Genomic DNA, 19,983 nt, shown 5'->3' with positions numbered 1-19,983 from the left:
CTCTCGGGGTTTTGCCATGATGTACTTTCACTTAGTTTTATGAACTTTCGTTTGGATTTGTTGGAGCAGAACAACAACAATATAAAGCTGGAACGTCTCTAGGGACCATTAAACAGGGTGACGAGGCTGACAGTTACAAGCTGTGAGGCGTTTCGCTCCAACAATATTCAGAAAAAGGACCGACAACAACAACACACATTTAGCTATCCTAATCCTGGCTTGCTAAAATGTGCTGATTTACAAGACTGGGTTATGCCACCCCAACACTGACGTCGCAGAGAGGTAAGATTCACTACAATTTTTAGGTATAATGACGTTAAACTGGATCGTGAAGGTCAACACAGGCTGTTTCGTAGCTATTTGGCATTTCGTAAGAATTTACCAAGCTCTGTGTTTTGTAGCCATGGGAATTCCTTCTCTATTAATATATTCGGTTCTCATGGCTCGACTCACGTCATAGAGTCGACTCTTTCGGCTCCCAAGTGGATCCATATATTTCTTGTATGTGTGTTGTAACAATGGTAAAGTTATGTGTGAAATGAATGAACAATGTTCAAAACATTATTCAATTAATTTCTTCTTACATAATCAACATGGGACAGAGCGAAAAAAAAACGAAATTCTAGTGTACAAATTTGACAAAAATGTGTAGCTGAGATAGGCCCAGGCACCCCCCGCGACCCCGAAAGGGACAAGCGGTAGGAAATGGATGGATGGATGGATGTCAACTTGGTCAACATATACAGTGCAGGCCAAAAGTTTGGACACACCTTGTCTCATTCAATGCGTTTTCTTTATTTTCATGACTACTTACATTGTAGATTGTCACTGAAGGCATCAAACCTATGAATGAACACATGTGGAGTTATGTACTTAACAAAAAAATGTGAAATAACTGAAAACATGTTTTATATTGTAGTTCTTCAAAATAGCCACCCTTTGCTCGGATTACTGCTTTGCACGCTCTTGGCATTCTCTCGATGAGCTTCAAGAGGTAGTCACCTGAAATGGTTTTCACTTCACAGGTGTGCTTGAAGCTCATCAAGGTGCTTTTATTATTGTCCATTCTTTAACATGTACAAGACATATAAGAACTGAAATTACGTTTTCGGCACAGTCCCATTAAGGGCAGACATACATTACAGGGAGATAAGAACAGGACCGCCGACGGGTTAGCCACTTAAAAAGGTGGGAAACAGGTGATATTGGGGAAGAGTAAAAATATATTCAGTCAAAGGCTGGACTCCTGGGAGGGGGTCCAGACTGAGGCCAAGGGGAAAAAAACTCATAGCCATAGCACACATTAGCATGTTACATAAAATCACAACAACTTGCAACAGAGGGGAGGGAGTGTGAGCCACATAGGGCCGGCTGCAGCTAAAAAGCGCTACTCAGCTGTCCATCACCCCGAAGGGGAATCAAAAAGTGTAGACAGGACAAGACAAAGAGAGCAAGCAGGGAGAAGACGGGAGGAGAAAAAATGCGACCGCCCTCACCCTCGAGAATGCCAAGAGTGTGCCAAGAAGTAATCAGAGCAAAGGGTGGCTATTTTTGGCTATTAAATGGGCAGCACGGTGGAAGAGGGGTTAGTGCGTCTGCCTCACAATACAAAGGTTCTGGGTTCAATCCTGCGCTCGGGATGTTTCTGTGTGGAGTTTGCATGTTCTCCCGTGACTGCGTGGGTTCCCTCCGGGTACTCCGGCTTCCTCCCACCCCCAAAGACATACACCTGGGGATATGTTGATTGGCAACACTAAATTGGCCCTAGTGTGTGAATGTGAGTGTGAATGTTGTCTGTCTATCTGTGTTGGTCCTGGGATGAGGTGGCAACTTGTCCAGGGTGTACCCCGCCTTCCGCCCGATTGTAGCTGAGATAGGCTCTAGCACTTCCCGCGACCCCAAAAGGGATAAGCGGTAGAAAATGAATGGATTGATGGATAGAATATGAAAATAAAATTCTGTTATTTCACCTTTTTTTTGTTAAGTACATAACTCCACATGGTTCATTCATAGTTTTGATGCCTTCAGTGAAAATCTACAATGTAAATAGTCATGAAAATAAAGAAAACGTATTGAATGAGGAGAAGGTGTGTCCAAACTTTTTAGCCTGTACTGTATGTATAAATAAAACAAATGTAATTATGTTTCGTTTCAATAGAAGCCGTAAAAACTTTGATAAAATACTGATTAAAATAAATGGTAAAGCAATTAAAGGGGGTTCAGCGCACTAAATTCTTTGGAGTATACATAGAGGGATTTATACATTTAAAAAACCATATTGAATATTTAATGGATAAATTATCTAAAAATGTCGGTCTATTCTCAAAATTGAGGCATTTTCTTACTCTCGACTCTCCTATTTCTGTATCGGACTCTATTTGAACCTCATATAAACTATTGCAATGTCATATGGTGTAAAATGTATCCTAGTTATCTTTAAAAACTGGACATTCTTCAGAAGAAAGTGACACGTGTTATATCATTGGCAAACTTAAACGCTCCCTCAAATCCTTTTTTTTTTTACGGGTACAATCTCCTGAAGCTTACTAAGTATAACATATTCAACAGTGCTTGTATTATGGATTGAATTCTAGACAGCTCATTCCAGTGACCATTCCTTCCCATAGACATAACACCAGAAGTAAACTTTTATGAAGAGGGAAAGATCCTCATCTAAAGTGTTCAAACTTTAGTATACCCCGTAGAGGCCCGCAGATCTGGAATGAGATTGATAGCTAAATAAAATCCTCACATTTTTTAAACATATTTACAAAGCGTTTTAAGCAAAATGTATTGCTACGTTATGCTTAGTATAGTTAGCACACCCCTCATGGCTGAGGATTTCACATTGGTCGCATAATTTTGGTCTTGACACCTGTATGTATGATATGATTATCGCAAATCTTCAAGATGCAACTTTTTAACCAAATTTAAATAATAAGATATCGAGACTGATTTGGTGAATTAAAAGCTTCCTTTTTTGTAAATGTAAACCTGTTGGTAGGTTGATATGAAATTGTAAATGGATATTGTGTGGGTAGATTTTGAAATGAATTGTATTGTACTGTATTTTATATATTATATGATGATGTATGTTTTAACTGTGGATCCCTATCCATAAGCTGTACGTTTCTCGACATTCCCTTTTAGCAGAACTGACTCTTAATATTATCAAAAGAAACAATAATGTAATATAAAATTATATCTGTAAATAAATAAACATCCTTTTGTCGGCCACCTCCTCAATGTGGTCAAGTGGGCAGCCTAGGACGGAGTCAGCTCTCTGAATCAGTTTATTAAGTCTGTTCCTGTCTGTGATTGTGCTGGCCCCACCACAGCAAACGACGGCATAGAACACCGCAGAAGCCACCAGAGTGTCATAAAAAGTGCGTAGTAGTGACCCGCACACACAGAAGGCGCTCAGTCTCTTCAAGGGGTGTAGGCGACTTTGACCCTCTTTGTACAAAGCGTTTGAATTGTGAATCCAGTCCAGTTTATGAGTCCACTATTTCTATTTCCAAAAAAACTCTCAAAGACTTGAGTCACCAATGTGTGTTTGTTAGTATGAATAGTATAAAAACCGAGACATGTTTTTGGTAAATCCTTTCATCTAAAACTGAATCATACAAAAATTATTTCAATTTCAACATTTGTTTAAAAAAAACTCCATGTCCTAAACATCGCATTATGTAGTTGAACATATGGGTTTCCAAATATTAATATCTTTTGAGTGTTACAATTTTGGAAAAGAACAATGATAACGTTTGAAAGTAATTCTCATTTTAGAAATAAACACACAAACCTGCAGTATACTATATATATATATATATATATATATATATATATATATATATATATATATATATATATATATAAATATATATATATATATATATATATATGTATATATATATATATATATATATATATATAAATATATATATATGTATATATATATATATATATATATATAAATATATATATATATATATATATATATATATATATATATATATATATATATATATATATATATATATATATATATATATATATATATATATATATATATATATATATATATATATATATATATATATATATATATAAACTGAAACTGCAGCTGTCAAGTACATAAAGACATATTTTTTTCTGGTCGCCAGCAGGTCAGCTGTTTTGCCCAGTAGTGCCCACATTAGCGATAATGGAGCGGGCAACCTTCAAACAGAACCAACAGTGTGGACAATGGGAGATGAAGGAGAGGCTCGGGATAGGAGGCTTTGGGCACGTCTACCTCTACCAGCATCTTGTATGTGCTCTCATCCCCCAAGGGCAAGCGATACTTATTGTGACATGACGTTGTAATTATTTACAAACTGTGTTTGGAGCAGGAGTCTGGAAAGAAGTTAGCCGTTAAAATCTGCCGTCTCGACCTGAGCTCCAAGAATAAGGAACGCTGGACCAGAGAAATCCAGATCATGAAGAAGTGAGTATAGGGATTATTAGTAAATGTAGATTTAAATGATGACCTATATATATGTTTCAGGTTAAACCACGTTAACGTTGTTGAGGCTAGCGAAGTTCCAGAAGAATTGAGTTCAATCGCTCTGAATGACCTTCCCCTGCTGGCCATGGAGTACTGCTCTAGAGGAGACCTACGTAAAGTAATGATAACGTTGTTATTGTCATTGGTATTGTCGTTGGTACATACGTCATCTTATTAATCTTACTAGGTTCTGAATAAACCAGAAAATTGCTGTGGGCTAAAGGAGAGTGAAGTCCTCGCTCTACTAAGTGACATTGGTGTGGTAAACCTCTTTTTTTTTTACTTCCTTTAAAAAAAGCCTCAGTGTGTTTACAGTTTATTTATTTCCAGGTTGTGGTATACAATATCTTCATGAAAATAAGATCATTCACAGAGACCTAAAACCAGAGAACATAGTTCTGCAAGAGATCAATGGCAAGGTGAACATTCTGCATTTGTATAAAAGTATCCTATGCTGCTTTTTTTACATTCTTGTGCACACTCTTGCTCTTATTTTTTCTCCACCAGCTTGTTCATAAAATCATAGATCTCGGTTATGCTAAAGATCTCGACCAAGGCAGTGTCTGTACGTCATTCGTTGGAACGCTTCAGTATCTTGTAAGTGTGTTAACACGGGTGTTTGTGTGTTTCTGCAACCTAATGAGCTTTGTACAATTTGCTTTGTGCTGCAGGCGCCGGAGTTGTTTGAGAGTAAACCGTACACTGTAACTGTGGACTATTGGAGTTTTGGAACAGTGATCTTTGAATGCACATGTGGCTTCCGTCCCTTTTTGCACCACATGCAACCTGTACAGTGGTAGGTCCATGCCGTATAGTTATAAACACCAACTTATATCTAACAACTTAAATGGTTTTTCAGATTTGACTTTGTCAAAGGTGTATAATTAAACCTGATTGTGAATATTTATATAATTTATTGCATATGTGTGCGTTTTTTTTGTAGGACGAGCAAAGTCAAGAGCAAAGGTGCTAAGGACATAATGGCAGTGGAGGACATGAATGGAGAAGTTCGATTCTCCACGCATCTTCCTTATCCTAACAATCTCAGCAGGTACTGTAGTCAGACAAAAACACTTTTGTGTATGCTACAAAATAAATCATTTTCTGTTCATTTTGCATGTTTGCATATGTCTGTGTTAAGACCGTTGCTGGAGCCAGTTGAGAATTTGCTGCAGATGTTGTTACTGTGGGACCCTGACGCACGCGGTGGAGGCTTGGATCCTGTTACGAATAAGGCACACTGCTACAGTGCTCTCCAAAATATTATTAATATGAAGGTCAGTAATAACAATAGCATTACTCTGTTTGGAAGTTTTCTTTACTCATCCATGAATCTAGTCAAGGCATGAAGCACCCACAGGCTATAACAATTTACACATTATTTTGATAGGATTTGCAAAGCTATTTTGAAACCAGCATACATCTTGAGGTATTTGCGCAATCAAAATAATTCCAGTGGTTTCTGAACCTATCAGAACAAGGCTCAGTGGCCTTGTGGTTAGAGTGTCCACCCGGAGATCGGTAGGTCGTGAGTTCAAACCCCGGCCCAGATTGCAAATGAAAGCATGCCCCACTCTCTCCAAAAATGTAGTACGTTATCTTTTGAAAATGTACATGTACGTTTAAATATACATCGTCAAGATGAATGTCACTGCTATTTTTTTTCCAGACACGGTTGAAAATAAACTTCATAAACTTTATATGGATTCTCCCGGTCACAACATTAGGTATATATGCACATTCGGCAATCAATTAAGACTGCATAAAAAAAACCCATCATGTTGCATGTTGGTGTGATTATGCGAATGCCAAGATTAGGTGAAAATGATACTTTAGCCTACCTTTTTTTGTGTTTGCTCACTGCCTGAGAGCTGGTTGAGAGCTTGACCTAATGTCCAAATAACTACATCCACCTTACTGCAAACCCCCGCCAACATAGGCATCCAAAACTGCTTGCAAGCTCATGCAAAAAGGCATCAACCTTCTAATGATGTTTTGACATTGTTTAAGACAAGTAAAATTGCAACATTTATAAGTCAGAAAAGACACATTTCATCACAGGTTCTCTTTAAGTCAGTCTGTCGTCATATCTCAGTATTACACTTAAAGCATGCAGTAATGGTGAAACGACTTTAACATTATACTCTCCACTCACAGCAGTTAAGTACACCTGTACGAGACCCAATACAAATTGTATCATTAATTTTGCCTTTGCAAGGATAATAATACTATTCTTATTATTGACATTGTCTGATAGGTTTTAATTTAACAGTACGTTTCCTACTGTGGTTGATGTTTACAGTGTTGTACAGTAGAAATGCACTACATAATACCAATAGTTGTTTTATAAGGCTGGATTTGTACCAATGCCGCTCTTTGCATAACGCAGTTATCATGAATTAATGAAGGGGTAAGTGACAAAATTCAAGCACCATTCAAATAAATTGAGCCATGTGGAAAACAAAAAGGCATAATGTGCAATCTGTGTTTTCCCAGGTGATCCATGTGCTGGACATGACGTCAGCCCAGCTGCACTCTTTGGTTTTGGACACCGAAGAGAGCTTACACTCATTGCAGCTTCATCTGGAGACGCGGACGCACATCTCCCCACTTAATCAAGAACTGCTGTTAGAGACTGGAATCTCCCTCGACCCACGCAGGCCACCTGCACACTGTCTGCCAGATGGATTGGTACGTGACCTCATTAGGAAACTGGCATCAAATGTAACAATGAACATCATCGTCTAACTCGTAGAAACCTCAGTGTGTGATTGTATTATGTATTTTTTAGGGCTGTCAAAACTAACGTGCTGATTCGGATTAATCCATCATCGTTATTAATCTGATTGAAAATGTTACCGCAATTAACCCACCTGCAGTGCAGAATCACTTACAAATCCCTGAATTGTCTCTGGTAACGTATTGCGCATGTGGGCTGTTGATCCGGTAGTGGCAGGCTGCAGAACCAAACTAGTCAATATGGAAGATGCCAAACAACACATTGGCCCTCTCAATGGGAAATTTGAGTACAAAAAAAAGAAACACTTTTATCCTAGAATAGTGCATTAATAACGCAAAAATTAAAAGGGACGCATGAAGAATTTCGTATTTTCTGACTTACAAATGTTACAATGTTGTGTTAAACAGTGCCAATGTGTCAAATCATAAGGTTCACGTATTATTGGATGCCTCTGTTGGCGGGGCAGTGTAGTGACATAAATACGGTTCAAAGCAGCTTTTTTATACAGAGTCTGAATCGATTAGTGACTGGCAGGTATTTGGGTTTGAGTTTATTTGGAACATGCATGCATCCAACATGATACATCACAATTTCCAGTTTCTGTATTCAACACATTTGAAAAGGAGTAGGAAGAAGCAGAGCTTATTTAATCCTACCCCTTTTCCTTTACATAGCAGTTGCTAAAACTTTTGTTCACTTTCTGTTCTCAATTTATTAACAATATACTCCATAAGTAATAACAATAAAAATAAATAAATAATAATTGGTGAAGTAATTATATTTCATATGGTGAGGTGAGTAAGATTATCTAGAAAATGAATGGATGAATGAAATTAATTCAGAATGTTTATCATGGTTCTTCTTGTTTGTACTTTGTAAACACTTTAAGTTTGAAGAGTTTCTTGAAGTGGATCATATTAGTACATTGTTTGATTTCTTTGCTTAATCCATTCCATAATTTAATTCCACATACTGATATACTGAAGGTCTTAGGTGTTTTATGTCCGTACAAATGTTTTAAATTACATTTTTCTCTAAGATTATATTCCTCCTCTTGTTGAGAAGAATTGTTGTATATTTTTGGGTAGCAGATTATAGTTTGCTTTGTGCATAATTTTAGCTGTTTACAAATTCACTATGTCGTGGAATTTCAGTATTTTAGATTCAATGAATAAAGGGTTTGTATGTTCTCTATATGTGACATTATGTATCATTCTAACTGATCTTTTTTGTAATACCGTTAATTAATGAAGTGTACTTTTGTAGTTATTTGTACTTAATGTTGTGACCGGGTGAATTTGTATGTTTATTTTTGAACGTGTCTGAAAATAAAATTGCGGCGACGTCTTTGAGATAAATATTTAAACAGTGTACATTTTCAACAGATAAATTATGCTAATTTTGGAGAGGGCGAGGCGTGTTTTCATTTGCAATCTGGGAACTCCTCCAGAATCGAACATCTTGCAGACAGACTCATAAAACGGGTTGTAAAAGTGACTGTGGAGCAAAATTTACACCAAGCAATACATATTATTTGGACCACAAGGAAGTGTCTTAAATGTCGATCGATGTCATCATAGGTCCCATTTACTTGTAATTAATTAAAATTAATTCACAGCAACCTGTGTATCTAATGCAATCGTTTGACAGCCCTAACTTTTATATACACTAAATATATTGTTATTCTTTTGTCTCAGAGAGGCTGGGACACATCCATCGTTTTCCTGTTTGATAAGAGCCTGTCCAAGTACTCGGGACCCCTAACTGCCAGACCACTGCCAGACAGTGTCAACTTTATAGGTGAGACTTTATTACGGAGCACAAATCTTGTTCTTGCCTTCAGTCTTTTGTTAAGAATGAATGTGTTTAACTGAAAAAAAGTAGTATGAAGCCTGGACTATCAATTACTTCTTTTTTTTAAATGACGGTAAACAAAAGGATGTTTGTTTTCATAGTCAGGGAGACAAAGACACAGCTACCACTGACTGCTTTAAGAAAAGTGTGGGGGGAAGCAGTCAGCTACATTTGTGGACTCAAAGAGGACTACACACGGCTTTACCAGGGACAAAGGGCTGCTATGTAAGTGAACACAGACTGGGTGTTGTTTTTCCTCATTTTTTTTACCAATTCGTTTTTATTTTGCTTCACCTCCTAAAAAGGGTGAGCTCTACCTGCTCCTACAAAATATAATTGTTCTGTCTTTGTGTCTGAGTAGCCTCAGTCTGCTGCGTTACAACACCAACCTAACTCGCTACAAGAACCTGCTCTTCTCCCAGTCACAGCAACTGCAGGCCAAACTGGCTTTCTTTAAGACCAGCATCCAGCACGACTTAGAGCAGTACAACAAGCAGAAACTCACGGGCATCTGTGAGTTGTTTCTTATCGCGCTGTTTTTTCATGCATCTATGGAAACAGACTGAGGAACTATCTTTTGTTGTGCAGCTTCAGAAAAGATGCTAATGACCTGGCATGAAAATGAAGCAAAGGCTGATGGGTTTGCAAAGGTAGGACAGTATCTCACAATAGCAAGTACACGCCTCACATTTATATTACCCGGTACACTATATTTACTCAAGTACTATGAAAATTAACCTTAGTGTTCGACAAATTACTAATTAGTCACATAGTAACATAATTACTCCTTCATGAATGTAATGTTAACAAGGACCTATAAAAAGGAGGGATGATAGTTTATTTGAAAGGATCCCCATTAGCTGATGCCGTGGCAGTCAGCTGGTCTTACTGGGGTCCACACAAAACATTACATATTACGAAACTGTTTAAAAACATTGCAAAACAATGAAACTACAAGATTGTAATACATGACTTCACATTATAGTTAATCAGTATCATTATATCAATCAATCAATCAATCAATGTTTATTTATATAGCCCTAAATCACAAGTGTCTCAAAGGGCTGTACAAGCCACAACGACATCCTCGGTACAGAGCCCACATACGGGCAAGGAAAACTCACCCCAGTGGGATGTCAATGTGAAGGACTATGAGAAACCTTGGAGAGGACCGCATATGTGGGTAACCCCCCCCCCCCCCCCCCCCCCTCTAGGGGAGACCGAAAGCAATGGATGTCGAGTGGGTCTGACATAATATTGTGAAAGTCCAACACATCAGCGAAAGTCCAGTCCATAGTGGGGCCAGCAGGAACCATCCCGAGCGGAGACGGGTCAGCAGCGTAGAGATGTCCCATCCGATGCACAGGCTAGCGGTCCACCCCGGGTTGGGAGCAGAGTAGAAAAGAAAAGAAAAGAAACGGCAGATCGACTGGTCTAAAAAGGGAGTCTATTTAAAGGCGAGAGTGTACAAATGAGTTTTAAGATGAGACTTAAATGCTTCTACTGAGGTAGAAAATGTTTTAAGTAAAGGATTCATCGGCATCAATCAACATAAAAAATCAACACTGGTACAAAATAACACATAAAATAAGAACAATTAATTTAGTTTAAGGTTACTCCCTCAACTATGGAAATGTAATTCCAGTAAATACATTTGTATTTTTTTCTTAAAGGCTGATATAAGTCATTGAATTAAAGAAAGAAATGAAGAACTGGACAAAGTAGCTGGGGAGAGGGAAGTCTAGGCTTCTCTGCTTAGGCTGCTGCCCCCGCGACCCGACTTTGGATAAGCGGAAGAAGATGGATGGATGGATGGATGGATGGTCAAAAACAAGGCAGATCGTGTCGCCAACTTGGGGAAGCCCATCCATCCATCCATTTTCTACCGCTTGTCCCTTTCGGAGTTGCGGGGGGTGCTGGAGCCTATCTCAGCTGCCTTCGGGCGGTAGGCGGGATACACCCTGGACAAGTCGCCATCTCATCGCAGGGCCAACACAGATAGTCATTCGAGTGTATCACTGCTAGTCTTCACCATCCTGAAGCAGAATGAGTAACGACCGCCAAGAATATTAAAATAACATCTAATCAGTGGACATTTATCCATGAAAATATGGATAAGCTGCTAATGGTGTGTTTGACGGAGAAGAAGAGATACCGTAGAATTACACTCTCCAAGGTAAATGTTGTACATACATTACTTCATGAAACTACTGTAGTCATTAGTAGTACATTTTTAATATGTGTTTTCTTACCTAAAAGATAGCTTATCTTTTTAAAATGTATACAATTGTGCTTTTTTTGGGGGGAGGGACAAGCACCAATTTAACTGATTTCAATTAATTCCAATGGGCGGTGGTGATGTGAGTGTTTTGAGTTAAGCGCTCCGTCACAGAACCAATTAATAAGTTGAGGTACTGCTGTACTTAAAAAAAACAACTAAAAAGCTTCAAATATGTCAAATTAATTCAGATGCAGATTTGTAGTGGCGTTGAGAGATGATTTATGAGATTACTTACTGGCATGGACAAACACTTTGCTGTGGGACATAATGTACTCAACAATGTTGAGGTAGTGCCTGCACTTCCGATCTAAAAACGCCAGGCGGCATTCTCTTGTGTGGCCAGGAGATGTCAAATTTGAGTTTTGAACGGGTCTTCGATAAGAAGCGAGTCTCATTTGCGTATAAAAACAGCTCTCTCAGGTATCATCTGTGTATCGATTCTCATTGTTCACTTAAAAGAGCCTCTCCAAACACTCAACTCAAGTGCTGATAACGGCTTTGCAACTTTTCAAATTGTAATGAATTAGGGTTTTGAGGAGGTGTGTTTGTCGAGTGCCGGCATTTGGAAAGCTGCAAACGTTCCAACAAATACTGTGACAATGTGAAGCAGAGCATGATCCACTCACTAAAGAAACAAGGCTGCACGGCACTTTTCAACATAAGGAGACCAAACACTGAGGCGTAATCACTTGGGTGACCAGTTATTTAAAGAAATAAAGGCTTCGTGTAGACTTATTTTTTAAAGACAGTACTGCTATACAAGCTGTACATGGGACTCTGTTATATCCAAGTGACATTTCTGTAGTATTGTCTCTTGAGAAGACATAACAACGTGGTTGCGGAAATGTAAAGTAGTGTACTTTGAGAATTCATTCATATAAGGTGTATTTCTGCTGCAGGTTGCTGACATGACATATATGGACGAAGAAATCATTTCTCTACATTCTGAAATTGTGGAATTGCAGCGGAGTCCGTTTTTGAGGCGACAAGGGGACTTAATGGAAGAGCTGTGAGTATGTTTGTAACGATGCAAGGATAATTTCTATGCCATATACAGTAAGTTCCTTCATGTGTCTCTTTCCACAGTGAGGGAAAAGCTATTGAACTCTACAAGCAACTAAAAGCCAAGTGCAAAAGTTAGTGCAAATGTGTTGATATTAGCAGAGTGTGAGAGGAATGGGTTCAGATCCAAAGATTAAGGGATGTATAAATAAACTTTGATTGAATGTTTCTGCTGCAGGCCCTGACCCTCCGCACGGTTACAGTGACAGTTCAGGCATGGTGAAAGCCATACTCCAAATGGTTCAGAACCAAGACAGAGTACTTAAAGACTTGTATACTCACCTTAGGTAATTGGTCCAACAACAACCATACCGAGTGCAACATGACCAGTAATAATTCACGTCTTACTCTGCAGTACAATTCTAGTGTGCAAGCGACGCATCGTTGATCTGTTCCCAAAGTTGGAGAGGGCAGTGGAGGACATAAAGAAGGCAGAGTCAGCCATACTGCAGATGCAAACCAAGCGGCAGAAGGAGTTCTGGTACCTTCTCAAGATTGCTTGTGTGAGTATTTAGCAACTGGTGTTGAAAAAAGTCTCCAGAAGTCTGCAGTAGATTTGTCCCGAGTCACTTCTATAACAAGGAATGATCTTTTAAGCCCTCATTATTTGCTAAATATAGCAATAAAGCAAATTCGGGAGTTATTTTGTGTGAATTCTGAAATGCGCTAGCCGAACTGAAATGCTAATGTTAGCATGCTAAAAGTTAGAATGCATCAATTACCAAGTTATATGACTCTAAGGGGCAACTGCAAAATTGGCTTGAAAAAGTTAGCAATTGTCAAGTACTACCCTATTCTCCAGACTATGGAGCGCACAGGCATATAAGGCGCACCCACATAATTTTAGGAAAAAAAAATATTTTCAATATATTAGCCGCACCGGACTATAAGCCGCAGATATATACGTTGTGAAATTAGTTATTTAAACAGAAATATTTTGTACCTTAATTGTTTCCAAATATTTTGTACCTTAATTGTTTCCAAACGGTGTCTGTAACATGGCAGTAAAACGGATGGTCAAACAAAAAAGAAGTCATGGTCATGGACCCACTAGCTGCGGAAGCTAGCTCTCCAATCAGCTAAACAGACTCAATATCTCAACGGTGACGTTTTTGGTGAATTTACTGAGGAATTTGTGAAACTAGAACAATACAAACCGAATGCCATTGTAAGGTAATAATACCAACACAGACACTTGTAATGTTTGTTAGCATATTAGCTAATCCTAATGACGTTAGCTTCATTACATTACGATAGAAAGGACAAATATGAATGAAAACACTCCTACAGACATCATACATGGGATGGTTTTGTAACTAAGCATTGTTTTAGTTAAACTGTAAAACTTACACATGTTGCCTTAAATGATGAATGAAGAATCCATATGACTAGAAACGCTATTAAGGATTAGAAGGAAGACTGAACGACACTTCTACTTCTGGTTCAAACCTTTAAAAAGCAGGAATTCACATTAGTTGAGCAGCACCTGCAGCAAGCAAACTCGTCCAAAAGATGGTGCCATAGCACAAACATTAACAACATTTGAGTGTTTTTGCATGTTTAATGAAAACAATTTTTTTCATAGCCGTCAGCAAAAAAAATCCATAAATTAGCCGTACTGTTTTATAAGTCGCAGGGTTCAAAGCAAAGGAAAAAATGTACGGTAAGTTACATGACTGAAGTGTATGGTTGCAAAATTAGCTTAAAAAGTTATCATGCTGACAGTTGGCATGCTAACAATCAGCATGTATCAAGTACCAAGTTATATGACTGGGGTGTATGGCTGCAACAATAGCTTAAAGAGAAACTGCACTTATTTGGAATTTGGCCTATCTAACACAATCATTATTAAAGACATAACGACGGGTGTATTTTTTTAATGCATTCTTACTAGTGAATAGACGTAAATAAAAGTCCGCTTACAGCGGAGCCAATGGGAGGTCCTCTATTCCGCCCATAAAGTCCAATAAAAAAACATCCAAAAAGTGCCAACAATACTCTATTTACATTTTGTGCCTTGAATATTAACCAAGTATTAGGGATATTGTTATTATAAGCGCTCACGCAGAAGAACTATTTCTAGCGGCGCTGTAATCACCAGCTTTCGGTCCAATGTTGACATGATCGTCTGATCAGCTGCTTCCTCGTTTTTTGCTGGACAACCTTTATTGTAAATCATAAATCATGCCTCTCACCTGGATAGTAGAAGGATGCGGACATATTCCGACAAGTTGGTACAGTTTGCCAGCCAATTTAGACCCGGAAATGAACCACATGAAAAGACGCTCGATTCTACCCTCATTTTCTTTGCGAGGGTTACGAGTCATTGTTCATCTAAAAGGGAGTATAACAAGATTCTATCATCTTAATAACAGCAGACCTTGTACAGTAAGTGATGTTTTTATTATGTTTGTTGGCTCTCATGAAGTCTGCCGTGAGTTCTAATCAGTGATGTTGTTGGGGGAAAAAAGCGAACGTTGTGATGCATTTTTTAAATTTAAATGAGCAAAATAATTCAATATTAAATGTTATTATAAATGTGCCTGTTACAACATTACATATATACTTACATCATGTATATAAAACCTTAACGGAGGTGTTTGGATGTTTTTTTAAAGGCGTTATAGGTAGAATAGAGCGGCTCCCATAAGCTCTTTCGTAAGCAGAATTTTGAGCGTGTTTATTTACCGGTACTATTGAGAATACATTTAAAAAATACTTCCGTCGTCATGTCTGTCATAATTATTATGAATGATAGGCAAAATTTCCCAAAAAGTGCAGTTCCGCTTTAAAAAATGTTAGCATGCTAATATTAGCAAGCTAGCATTCTAACATTATCATGTTAACTTTTTGCCGCAAAATAAGCTAAAAAGGAGCATTTTGACTTCAGAGTCGTTCGAATCGGTTGAGAAATGTTGAAGTTGGAACACTTTTTTTCAATGATTCCTCTTTCTTATTCTCTGGCCCACTGGGTGCATTAGTGATAAAAAGCGAGGAGGAAGGGAACACAAAAAGCCACATCTTTTCCTGGAAGTCCAAATGCATCCAAAAATAAACGTCTTTGAAACACTGACTTCAGTAGCTATGGTGTTTAATTGATTAAAGGACAGCAAGAAAACATGATATGTCAAAGTTCACAAAATAAATAACCTGTGTTTGTGTCTTAAGGCCCAGAGTAATTCTTCGTCACCAAGTTCTATTCAGCCCAGCAGTGAAAGGTGATTATTTTATGCAAACTAAAATCTCTATGAAAATGTACAGCATAGTTCTGTTGTCTTTACAGCATTAAAACCCCCCTTTTCTCGTGCAGTGAAACCGTTCATCAGTTACTGGACGACAATCGCCGTTATTTGGGTCAGCTCTCGTCTCTGCTGCAGGATGCCAGTGATGAGAGAGAGCACAGTGTCATGGTAATGTATACTTACACACAGTATGTTGGTTTTTAAAGCTGATTACTGGCACTCATTTGTTATCAATGCGGGTACTCCAGCTTCCTGGATATAGGTTGATTGGCAACACTAAATTGGCCCTAGTGTGTGAATGTTGTCTGTCTATCTGTGTTGGCCCTGCGATGAGGTGGCGACTCTTCCAGGGTGTACCCCACCTTCCGCCTGAATGCAGCTTAGATAGGATCCAGCCGCCATCAAATTTAAAGAGGATGGATTACAATCATGTAAATGTATTTTTTTGCAAATCATGCTAACATTGGCATGCGAACTTTTAGAGCAAATTTTGAAGTCGCATAACTTGGTACTTGACACATGCTAACTTTTTGTTGTTAATATTCCGTTTACCTGGAAGTAGTTTCACATGGATTTGTGCCTGCACGTAAACAAACATAAAAGAAGATGGAATGCTGTGCTTCGATTTAAGTAGTCCAGGATCTCCGCATTGTTTCTAATAAAGTTGTCATCAAGCTTCATAGTAATGCACATTCAAAATGTTCTATGATCGGCCTGATTAACCCAGAAAACAAGATAGTTGATAACTTCAACTTAAAACAGGGGTGTCAAACGTACAGCCCGAGGGCCGAATCAGGCCTGTGAACAGGTTTCATCCGGCCCATGGGATGAGTTTGCTAAGTATAAAAACGAACCTGAAATTTTTTAATGAAAGAAACAGCTGTTCTAAATGTGTCCACTGGATGTCACAATCAATGTTCCCTCTAATTTTTCATGTGTGTGAGCAAACACACAAACTCCCTGAGCATTCAGTGGAACACATGTGAGCAACATCAGACGTGCACACTGTGGCCACACCAGCGTCACACCTGTCCCAAACCTGACATAATAACAATTTAAATTTTTTTAAAAAATTATTTTATGATATAAGTGAATTTGCCCTCTTACAATGACAATGACAAAAAAACATGTTTTTCATGACCTATGTGCTAGTATTGTATGTCTGGCTGCGGGTCCTGCCTTTAAAAGAAATGTTACCCCTTTCAGAGATTACATTTAGTTCCTGTAACTTTCTGTCTGTAAAATACATCTTTTTATTAGCATTTATGAAATCTAGTGACAATATTTCATGAATAATATCCTTAGATTAGCATTCTTAATAAATGGCAGTAAAATAAGCACACATCTGATTGAGGAGTCAGAGTGTTACAACCTGGCATTTACACAATGTGTGGCGTGGGGGTTGTCCGACTTTTTGTGTGGCCATAAACGCAGCACTGACTAAGTGCCATGAGTGCTTGTGTTGGTGCTGGTGAGACAGAGCGAGCGGCTTCTGATGAAACGACGAATGATAACGTTGGTTTAAGCCTGGTTTGTATGGCAAAAATTACCAGTTTTATAGATAAAAGTTTTTTTTACTCATGTTTTTGGTGTGGTTACAAACAGTTTTGCTCAATAAAGTGATTGATGGAATTCCTGTCCGTAAAGTGTCTCGACAGACGATAATTGAACTGTGTTGACAAAGATTGTTGTATTCATTGGGGCCACTCTTGTTGTCACCTGTCACTCACAGAGTTGCATTGCAAAATCATACAGAATAAATTGTAATGTGTTTATATTGTTTAAAGTTCAGATGGGATTTTTGATTTTCTGCGCGGCATTAATTTGCTGTGCGCAGAGGACGCGTGAGCAGTGCGCAATTGCGCAGGCGCGCACCTTAGAGGGAACGTTGGTCACAATAGCAAGTCTTTGTATCTTTGTAGATTATTCTACATATGCACAAAATAAACCACATGATGTTAGTACATCAGTCCAGGAAAATGATCAAACTACATAAAAAATATTCTGTAATTTGATTTTGATATAATTGTTTTATCTTGATAGACCGAAAATTAAGACCAATGAGTTGACTGATTAACATTATCACATAATGTATTCATAAAATATAAATAACGACAAATAAAGTATATATACTATTAACCGCAACAGGTAATTGTAAAAAAAACAAAAAACAACAACATTATGATATGTACAATTTCAGAATGTACTTGTTCTATTTTTAAACAAAGAAAACAATCTGAAGTTGTCTTTATTTTTAAGTTATCGTGCCGTGATTTTACCAGTCCGGCCAACTTGGGAGTAGATTTTTCTCCATGTGGCCCCCGATCTAAAATGAGTTTGACACCCCTGACTTAAATCATAGTACACTGTGGTAGTACAGTCCTCCATTTTTCTATGTTTCTTCACCTGCAAGCTCTATGCGAGCGGTCCCACCTCCACTCACAGAGACAAAGAGAGAGGATGACTGACAAGAGACTTCACTCCGTTTATTTCATTCCGCGAGAGATAGCTCAAAAAGTTATGGGAACATTTTTATTAAACTTTTCGGAAATGTCAGAAATGGGATAAGGAATAAGTGATTAGAATTTGGAGGGGCGGGGTTCCGGATCACTGTCTGGATTCAGGACTTTTTTATTATTACCGGATTTTTTTACCGCAGGTCGCACTTTGGAGTAATCGTATCAAAGCACAGAACCTTTCACTGTAGTAAAATGAATGAGCACACAAAATAGTGTAGATGACAAACATTAAAAAAAAAATCATGTTTGTTTTACATTTCCACCAGCAGGTGGTGTTATTTCCTCAGTGTGTGTCCTTTCCCCCAGTGTTTTTTTTTTTTTTTTCAGTTCAGCACAATTCAGTTTAAATAAACAAAAACTTTGCAGCTATGTGTCAATAAATAGTTATTGAATATATTTTGATCGTGTATCATTATCAAACTTGGTCAAGATTGCAGCACTTGGCCATTTTTCCCCATAACTAATGTTCTGTCTTGTTATGAACAATGTGGATGTCTTTTTTTTTTGTCTCTCCAGGATCAAGACTGGAGTTGGACTCGTCTCGGAACAGCGAAGCACAACCAAAAGGTCTCAAACGACCAACCAAATACTCAAAGTTTAGAAACAAAAACACAGTAAAACAAAAACCACACATGTTTATGGTTTTTTTTGTGTATCTTTGCATTATTTATGAGGTAATATAGAATGTGTTATACACAGTGATGTCAGCCATTATGTTTTAGATCTAATACATTTTATTTCAAATTTGAAGTGTTTTCAAGCTGTAACTTATTTGTTTTACTGGTCAACTTTATGAGAGTAAATGATTGCTATGAAAGAGTAAATTTAACGGAACCTCTTCTATTTTAATCTGTTTGAATTATTTTGTGTACTAGTTTTGGTGAACAAAATGCTCTCGCTCTAGTCTTTGTGGAAGGAACTACACTGTATACTGTAGATGTGATAAGTACGGTAAAGTTGCCATATTTACAACAATCTAACTTAATGTAACACTCTTGGCTCCAGTGCATAATAATATGTGCATGCAATTTGAACAATATTGCTTAGAATCAAACTGGTATAAAAACAAATGTCAGCTGTTTTTGTAGTGTTTTTTCATAGTAAATAGTGATGGGAACTACTCCATTCAAAGATCTTTTAGGCTCCCAAATGGCTTTTTAGACAATGTTGCTTAGATTGATTTATTACCTAAATATATGTAAAATTAATTCATACAACCGGTACTGTTCTGGAAAAATTTGCTGCTTCATAAAAAGATGCAACCAGTAATCTGATAGTTAGCAATATTAGTAATGGACGGTTTCAGATGAAATTCTCAGAAAATGTAAACAATAGGTCCTGGAACAAGTGCTTTTGTAAGTATTTATATACTGTATGGGTTTTGCTTGTCAAAGTAATTATTGTTGACATTCATTCTGTCACCACACACTATTGCTGTATCATGTGACTTCTTCCTGGAAGTAAAGAACCAGTGGTGGTCAACCAAGCCAAGATGGCTGTTGTGCAGCAAGCAGCGCAGACACTTTCTGAGTACGCAGGGGGCCTAGATCTTTCTGCAAAAAGCAGATACGAGCGAAAAATCAAAGCAATGGAATAGATCTCTATAATTTATCAAAAAAAGATTTGTCGAGTGATATCAAGGATTATACATCGGTGGAGTTCTCAGACATATCGAATTATCCTGTGCTCCAAACGTGTGTGTGTGTGTGTGTGTGTGTGTGTGTGTGTGTGTGTGTGTG

At 37.9% G+C, this 19,983-nt stretch overlaps 1 protein-coding gene across 2 annotated transcripts; it reads left to right on the top strand.

Moving 5' to 3' along the window:
- Positions 1–19,314, top strand: LOC133656792 (inhibitor of nuclear factor kappa-B kinase subunit alpha-like). Of its 2 annotated transcripts, none has more exons than XM_062057638.1 (22): positions 1–282; positions 4,167–4,309; positions 4,392–4,486; positions 4,547–4,664; positions 4,734–4,803; positions 4,877–4,965; positions 5,054–5,143; positions 5,218–5,342; positions 5,490–5,597; positions 5,688–5,823; positions 7,043–7,237; positions 8,984–9,086; positions 9,242–9,365; positions 9,502–9,653; positions 9,729–9,790; positions 12,321–12,430; positions 12,508–12,557; positions 12,662–12,770; positions 12,839–12,986; positions 15,652–15,701; positions 15,794–15,893; positions 18,761–19,314. In XM_062057638.1, exons 2-22 carry the CDS (start codon positions 4,205–4,207, stop codon positions 18,860–18,862), a joined length of 2,241 nt encoding a protein of 746 aa, XP_061913622.1. In that variant the 5' UTR covers positions 1–282; positions 4,167–4,204; the 3' UTR covers positions 18,863–19,314. The 2 variants fall into 2 exon arrangements, with proteins under 2 accessions (XP_061913622.1, XP_061913621.1); XM_062057637.1 differs by having other exon boundaries at positions 4,164–4,309.
- Positions 19,315–19,983: the final 669 nt, after the last annotated feature.

This window comes from Entelurus aequoreus, linkage group LG09 (genome assembly GCF_033978785.1).
Source record: "Entelurus aequoreus isolate RoL-2023_Sb linkage group LG09, RoL_Eaeq_v1.1, whole genome shotgun sequence".
In the NCBI taxonomy this organism is placed as follows: Eukaryota; Metazoa; Chordata; class Actinopteri; order Syngnathiformes; family Syngnathidae; genus Entelurus; species Entelurus aequoreus.
This window is presented reverse-complemented; position numbering and strand designations above follow the sequence as displayed.

Coding starts and splice junctions, on each gene's coding strand:
- LOC133656792 (XM_062057638.1), top strand. CDS start 4,205: ATGGAGCGGGCAACCTTCAAACAGAACCAACAGTGTGGACAATGGGAG. Junction 4,966..5,053: donor TGCAAGAGATCAATGGCAAG/GTGAACATTCTG, acceptor TTTCTCCACCAG/CTTGTTCATAAAATCATAGA. Junction 5,343..5,489: donor CACATGCAACCTGTACAGTG/GTAGGTCCATGC, acceptor TTTTTTTTGTAG/GACGAGCAAAGTCAAGAGCA.